Consider the following 8,041-nt stretch of genomic DNA (forward strand, 5'->3'; position numbering starts at 1 on the left):
TTGGGTGGTGGCCGACTCGCTTACGTGGCCGACTCGCTTACCGGTTACGTTAAGTTAAGCTTGCTGGACTAGTTATGTTAACATAACTAGTTAGTTACCAGCATGGATGATCTTTGACGTCTTGTCCTACCACTTAATCATGGTGCTTATCATTTTTGAAACGAGATATTTCATGCAACAATCATTGTCCGCCCAAATTGGCAGGACTTGTTCACAAGATAGCAGTCCCCCAAGGGCCATGCTGCTTTAGCCTCTGACTTGATCTGTCCTAGGTCCGGCCACTGCCTTCATCTGGAGGAATTTCTCAAGAGAATGGCATATATACTTTCCGTGGTGCGATTAAGATATTGCGCCTTATACATGCTGCAATATCCTCATACGAAATTGGATTCATTGTGCTGGTATCTAGTGCTGGACATAGACCCTTCGGGGCTTCGATCTGATTATCCTCCTCTCGTCAACTTCGACTCACTAAACATCCCCCTTAAGGCCCTATATGTCCTCAGTCATTGTGCTTTGAACTTTTCCTATGTTAGATATCAAATTGGAGCATCTTCTCAGCCAAGTCACCTTTTCCAGGGCCTTTCCGGGGAAGACTGCCCTTTGATGAATAGTGTGGCGTACGCTAGCCATAAAAAGTCACGAAGCATGGTGTAATTTGTGTAAGATATTTTGACTCGCTCACCTTGTTATGGATCCTTCATAAACTTTTCCTTTTGCCATTGCTCTTCAGACCAGAAGTTTGAAACTATCACGTCAGGCCTTGAATAGATGCGTTATCCAGTTATGCATCTTGCTGACATCGATAGAAAAAAAATGGCTTGTTGCGTGCTTACATCCTCTTATTCAGCAGTACTTTTCTCCTTTATCTTGAAATATATCGGAGAACCCACATTTGCTGAATCTCCCCTGGTTGGGTGCTGACTGGTTCTGGACTCTATAGTAGTCCAGTCCTAACTTCTTGACTACCGCGTCTCAAAAATGACGCGTGTTTCTTTGCAGTCTAGATTGTCTGAGATGGCATTCCGAAACACTGTGCTTGCGGCATCCTTGTGTTTAAACTGGATCGACTACATGGCCGAGATCAGTGATAATTTTTCCGATATCTTCGGGATCGTACATTTTTACGGGCCAAGAACTCAAAATGCCCATTTCGATTGCCTTGGCCAATCTCAGAGAGCCTTTACAAGGCGACAGGTCGATCTGAGACGTCTCTCTTGATTAAAGAAGACATATCGGCCGTCCAAGCAGAAAAGCGGTCTGCAGGTACCAGTCGTATACCGTCTTCATTTTTCGGGTTACATACATCCTTATCGAACACGAGGCTAATATTGGAAATTATCGCGTGCTTAACTTTTATGTCAAGGAGAATGGATCTATGGACGGTATCTCACCGTTGCATTTGTGATTCCCGGAAGAAATCCGCAGATATAGTTGTTGGAACCAATTGTGTTCTTGTCCGAATGCGCAGAAAGATTTCTATTTTATCTTTGAAACAGGCGATCTACAGCTTTAGCTAACGACATCCTGACCGGAAAATATCTGCTAACAGCCTCGAAGTTCAATGCGTTTTCTGGATAATCGTTCTGAGCAAAACCCAACGAGAGTAAAGTACACTCTTTGCTCTGAAAAACACTGCTACTGCTTTTTCCTTGTCATCTAACCGCTGACGGATACTGCTTACACATTGAACACTTTGAGCTTCCTTCTTAGCCTGCCTGATTGAAATCAGATATATCCTACCCTGTTTCGCTGCATCTCTATTTCGGTTGGGCTGCAGATTTTAATGACTACTAGATTCAGCATCTCTTTACATCGATCGATCAATCGAGTACGATTGTTGTGTTCGCGAGCCCATTCACTCCAAAAAGGGTCCCACAGTCAATATCTCTGCAGAAAAGAATATGGACAACCTATGACTCATCCCTCTACCTGCAATGCAAACCTTTTGTAGAAAAAAAAGAAGTTATCGATTGTGAAGCTCCCTGGTACCCTGCTCACATACATACATACCTACCGCAGCGCTGCTACCATCTGAATCCAGGCAATTGGCTCGGTTTCTTAACTCTTCTTGAGAGGTACAGTATGTACATACAACTTGTCCGGCTGCAGAGATGACATCTAGGATGAGATAGTCAGAAAGGTCTCGCAAATGATGTTCCTCTTCCACGAACCTTGGAATTTACCTATGAAAGCAACTCATTCCATAAGCAGGCATAATCACTTATACCCCTACCTAAGGCTGGTAAACCAGTCAATTACACAACTGTCGAGTAGACAACTTAAAGTTTGGTAGGTAGGTAGATATGCGATTTCTAATCTAATCTAATTATTGGATTGAAGTCAGTTAGGTAGTATCTATATCTACCTAATCTTTCTTCTATTCTAAGATCTTGGGTTTATCTGGTTTTCTATTATTATTAAAGTATTAGGTTAGTGCCTAGCAAGCAGTTTCATTTTCCGCATAGGATAGATAGCTTGGATGAATCGAATCGAATCGATCAATCGAACCAATGACCAACCAACCTCCTTGCTACATGCACTGCACAGGACTATACTGTCCCATACGCCGCCCATGAGTTGATATCGAATCAGCCCATTCTTTTCTAATCTCAATCTCGATTCCGGACTGCTGTAACGGAAGCCTGACCTGGTCGCTCTCCTCTCATCTCACTCTGTCAGTGTAAGAAAGATAGTACAGCACATCCTAATTATGACGTCCTGTCTTGACCCTATGAACCGTATTACGTTCATTAATCGATCGATCAATCACGCAATCCCGGAGCGGACCGGGCGGGGAGAAGGGAACAAGTACTTTAATTTTATAGATTGAATTAAAGTATTTGGGTTTGACTTCTATCCTCTATGGTCCCAGGTCTAACAAAAAAGAATGGAACAGGATGTTAGGTATCTATGTATGCAGGGAACTCTGACAAGTAAAGGTTAGTAGGCAAGGTATGCCATATAATCTGGCTCTGTATTCTATCTAGATAATAAAAAAAAGCTCCTATCCTAGCTGACCGACCAATTGATTGATTCCATCCACCTATCTTCCGTCTTTCCTTTCCTTTCCTTTTTTTCTCCTCCCATTCCCAGTAGACTTCATGTTACCAGCTAAACTGCAAAGAAACCAAGAGAGCAAGATGCTTAAGGATGTTGGGTTGATATCGAGAGAGGTAAGTAAAAGGAGCAAAGACCCAGATCTTTAATCGTCTGGGCAAAGGAGAAATTGATGAGATGATGGCGGCGGAGTGTAGTGTACTGCGACCTTTCGTAAAAAGAAATGAAATGAAATGAAAAGGAAAGAGAGGGTAGGTGACACGCAAGGAAACAAAAAGGAATTCGGCACGACATGAGTGCACACTCTCGAAGGTGGACACTCGGGATATTTTGGCGTATCCAGGTTTCAGTAGAAACTGGATAGGTATCAAAGAGTAAGGAAATGGAATGGAGGTGGCACACCGTCACACTGACTGACATCAACATCAACGACAGTAATGAGAAAGGAGATCCACCAAGAGGAAAAAAACAGGAGGAAAGAGCCGCAAAAGTTACAACAAGAAACACGGGGTATCCCAAGCCACCGGGCCCAGCGCAACCAAACGAAGCAAGCCGAGGAATATCAAACAATGCGCAAAGGTGAGATGCAAAACAGATACAAGAGACTAAAAGTCCACACCAGCCAAGAATATTACCAACAGACAATTCTCCTCCACCAGCGTTTGTCTCGATCTTTCTTTGCATGGTCTTCTGCTTCTCCTTCTGACTTTTCCTTCATATTTTCGTCGCCTTCTGCTGCATCGTCATCAGATTTCTTTTTCTTGCCAGACCGCTTAAACACCCCTCGTATACGGTTACGCCGTCGTCGAACGCCATTATGCTCCTCGCCACCGGCTTCCGCTGGAGTGAGGGCCGGTGTTCGTGCGGTTGAGGTTGCATTCTGGTCGGGTGTGGATTCTTGCGGTTGCGGTTTCTGGTAATGTTGTTGACGGGCTTCGACGACACGTCTGACGAGCACTGCGGAAGAGTTAGAAGAAAGCCCAGCTGACAGACATCATCCTCCACCCTTAATGTCAACGGAAGCACACTTGCTCCCTTCGCATGAGAAAGAAGACCAAACCAAAGGGCGACATACAAGCAAATGTCTCCTCAATGTTGACCATTTCCTTCGCGCTTGTCTCCATAAACCCACAGCCATGTTTCCGCGCATACTCTAATCCTTGTCTTGACGACACAACCCTGGCATCCTTCAGGTCGCACTTATTCCCAACAACAATCTTCACTGGTGGCGGCATCCCAACATCCAGGCCTTCCGCGCTGGGGCCCAGTTCCCTCCGAATGCGCTCATTATCCTCTAATCGCTGTTCTGCTTCGATGTCGATCATGTCCATGAAATAGTCTAGAGCATCTAGACTGGCTCCATTGGTGATGTCGTAGACGAGGAGAAATGCGTCCGATTTCAGGTTGGATGCGGCCCAGAGACCGCGGTATTCCTCCTGTCCCGCCGTGTCGGTGATGGAAAGGAAGTATGGGACGCCATCGACTGTGCGTGTGACGGAGTACGAATCTTCTGTACGCCGTGAAGGAAGAGGTCAGAAAGTATGCTTTTGATAGTGGAGGCATGGAGTCGTTGGAACTAAGTATTGAGAAGTATCAAATGGGACGTGGTGTACCTATTGTAGGGTCATATCTGGACAATTCCATGCATCAGTACGTTCGCGACATTCCTCACGGTCAATATAGACATATCAAGACGGGATAGGCTTACTCATGTGTCCATTGGCTGCGGACCAACCGCAGAGTGATCGATGATTTACCTGGGGATCAGACCCAAGTCAGCTTGTGGATAGAGCATTGTCAAGCTGCGCACGCGAAGTGCCATTTGCCGTAGCAGCTTGGATAGTCAGACCAGGTCGTGCGACATACCGCATCCACCATCCCCGCATATGGTGATCGAGATCTTGTCGGCTGCCATCGCGTGCGCGCTGCTGGGTGGATCCACGCCCGAGGCAAACCGCTCGCTCCAAAAGAATGGATGACTATGCGCCACGCTTATCAAGTGATAAAAGGGAACGAAGGAGATATCGACACAAGGAATGACAGTGGAATGTAATATAACGGCGCGCTTGACGCGACGACGTAAGGGATAGAGAGTCGCAGGACCAAGCTGGCGGCGAAAGAACGAGCGTAGGAACAGAAGCACACTTGCTGCAGGAACACGAGGCCGTTACTGTTGAGCCCCTCTCGACAGATCCCGGGCGCTGTGCAAGGGGGAAAAGACACTGGTCAGTGGTCAAGGAACGGCGGAGGACGACGAAAAGGCCCCTGAACCGAGCGTGGACGACATCTGTTCTGCTGTGCTGGCGGCCTCCGTATCCTATTCCCCTTTCTCTGGCCTCTCCACACGGCGCACACCCCAGAGTTCCGCGTCGCTTTTCCGCTGGCCGTTTCACTTTGTCGGACATGGAGATTAGCGGTGCGCCGGCGATGCCAGGTCACAGGCACAGGTGTACCTGCAAGCATGAGCTGTGCTCGTCGCGGTCCCTTTGGCCGACGATCCTGCGGTTGATACGCCCATGCCCCGAGATCCCAGAACCCTTGTCGGCTTGCACACACGCTGCAGCTCATCCCCCGTCATGCCTTGCGAGAATCGAGGCCGGTGGAGCGTCCGCCGTCATGCTAGCGGAGACCGTTTGGCGTTTGCCGTTGGGCTTCGCGAATCCTGCCGCACCAGAGAGAACTAAGCAAACCGGCGGAGCCCCTAACGTCGAAAACAGGGAGCGCCCATCACCCCATCAACACGCCGGCCTCACATCCCAGTCGCTCTTAGGGCTCGAATGTCGAGTACCGAGTGCTGCGTGGAAAGAAAAGTCCTGCATGTCCTCCCGTGATGTCAACAATCCAGAGTCTCCTTCGTTTTGCTGTTTTCCGCATGGCCGTCGCGTCAAAAACGTCCAGTTGTACTACCCCCGTAGCTATCAAATGATCGACCAGCAGTGATGATGACAACGCGGCAAACGGTAGAAGCTCATTGCACGTTATGCTCCGAAGAGCTCGCCAGAACACTTAGCGAGTTGTGTCTCCATAACCTTAAAAAGATGACTGTGATATTTGTCGGAACACCTGTCTAACCAGATAAATCATCGACTTGCGCCTATCACTGTCGATCGCAACGTTTCAGATTTGAGCTTATTGTCAAAACGGGGTAAATTGGGACGGCTTCAGCCTTTGGCCTTCTCGCGTAGGGCTGTTCAATTGTCAGCATGTCGATAGATGGGTATTTGGCACACTTCGGAGAAGACATATCTCTGCAACCCCATCATTTGTCGTATCCTTTCCTGATAAACATCATGGCAGTGTCTCGATGGAGTCCGGTTTCATTTGGGAGAAATCATACTGTACAAATGGGTGCGAAAAAAGGCTCCATGGGGGTGGCATTGACGATAGTATGGAGCAGTGTTATTAATAATACGACATCGATCATCAATATCTGCATGCGGAAACGATTCTTATCACGACAAGGGAGCGTTTCGCTAATCGTTCCAAAATGAAAACAAAATATAAAGCCTACCTGGATATCTTCGTTCACAGACCATGTTTTCCTAATCCTCCAATCTCGGCAATCGCGATTCTGTTGAGAGCATAAACTGGACGCTCTCCCTCCCAACAATGATTAAACACTTCCTTGCCCTATCGGGTTTGATATACAACGAGCCATGGCTTTCAAAACACGTAGAACCGTAATGTTTTCTCCTTGCTCTTACACCACACCGAGGGGAGATGTGGTTGTGCTTCTTTGAAATTTCCCCGGTAGCGGCAGCAAATGGCTGAAATGACAGATCGAAGATAAAGCCAGTCCTGATAAAATTACTGGCGTTTGCATTCAAGGACCTTGCGTTACGAGTAGATTGTGACACGTAGAGAGGAATATATATGACCGTTGGCAGTTCAGGGCGTGCATCAGATAGATCATCGATATTATTTCCCAAGAATTCTGCTCGGAAGATTGACACTGTTAACCGCTGATCGCGTTCAAAATACTAGATACTTCATCCTCCGCCATCATTTATTTTAGGGAAAATCTTTCCTTGGAATGGATCTACTTGTTGATCTCCTTCCGGAAACATCCAGGACATAAACATAACATAGCAGGGATCCGTCCCGCTGGTAGCGGTTTACCGCATAAGAGCCATCTAATCTAGTTCATGGACTGGCTACCTCCCGTAAGCAAAAGGACCGGAATAAATAGGAAATTGTATGGAGATGACATGCTCAAATTTCCTTCTTTCTTTTGGTATTTTGCCTGCGCTTTCTTAACGTGATTAATCAACCTGGAACCCGACGTGGAATTTGTACTGTGCTCGTCAAGAAGAGTCCCAGCAGATTGGATCGGGCTGGGTATCATCGTGAGCAGAGTCATAAAGGGGCTGGTCGCCTTTTTTTGTATAATCGATAAAAACTCGCCTGGACTTCTAATGGTATATGAATATCTAATTTCAGGCAAAAATATTTGCTTGGTCATCGACACTTCAACCTTTTTTTTCTCCATCGGGACCCTCGAGAAAGTAAGCCACAGTTCCCAACTAAGGATCTCTCATGTTTGGTATATACATATCCGGTCAACAAGTCGAAGATATTGGAATCTGGGACATATATAAATGCGATAGGATGGTCATGTAGAGTGACGTCACAGGTAAAAAGAAATAGACCCAAATCGGCAGATTAATAAAATAGAAATCCAAACTTGAACGCTGTCTGCATCACGCAGAACACACAAAGTTGTTTATCTGCTGGTCACGTCACAATGCTAATCGTTTGAATCCGAGTCTTTCTTGTTAGACACCATTGTCGTGCACACACTAAACACGATCAAAAGAACCACAAGACGCATGCCTATACTCTCCTGATTTACCAAACACACAGAATCGAAGAGATCACATTGTTATCTATGTACTTAGACAATAAACGTATATATACGGGTTACTAAGAAAAAAGAAAGAAACCCACCAAAACGCCCAGCACGGTCCACCGGAGAGCGAAA

General features: G+C 46.4%; 1 protein-coding gene across 1 annotated transcript; it reads right to left on the minus strand.

Moving 5' to 3' along the window:
* Window positions 1-3,691: 3,691 nt before the first annotated feature.
* Window positions 3,692-4,975, minus strand: VTN00DRAFT_7433 (uncharacterized protein; the record flags this gene model as incomplete). Its single annotated transcript, XM_069434180.1, has 5 exons — window positions 3,692-4,017; window positions 4,136-4,570; window positions 4,674-4,690; window positions 4,769-4,817; window positions 4,927-4,975. 5 exons carry the CDS (start codon window positions 4,973-4,975, stop codon window positions 3,692-3,694), a joined length of 876 nt encoding a protein of 291 aa, XP_069287487.1.
* Between the last annotated feature and the right edge of the window lie 3,066 nt (window positions 4,976-8,041).

This window comes from Thermoascus crustaceus (genome assembly GCF_041956765.1).
Source record: "Thermoascus crustaceus strain CBS 181.67 unplaced genomic scaffold VTN00scaffold_4, whole genome shotgun sequence".
Classification (NCBI taxonomy): Eukaryota; Fungi; Ascomycota; class Eurotiomycetes; order Eurotiales; family Thermoascaceae; genus Thermoascus; species Thermoascus crustaceus.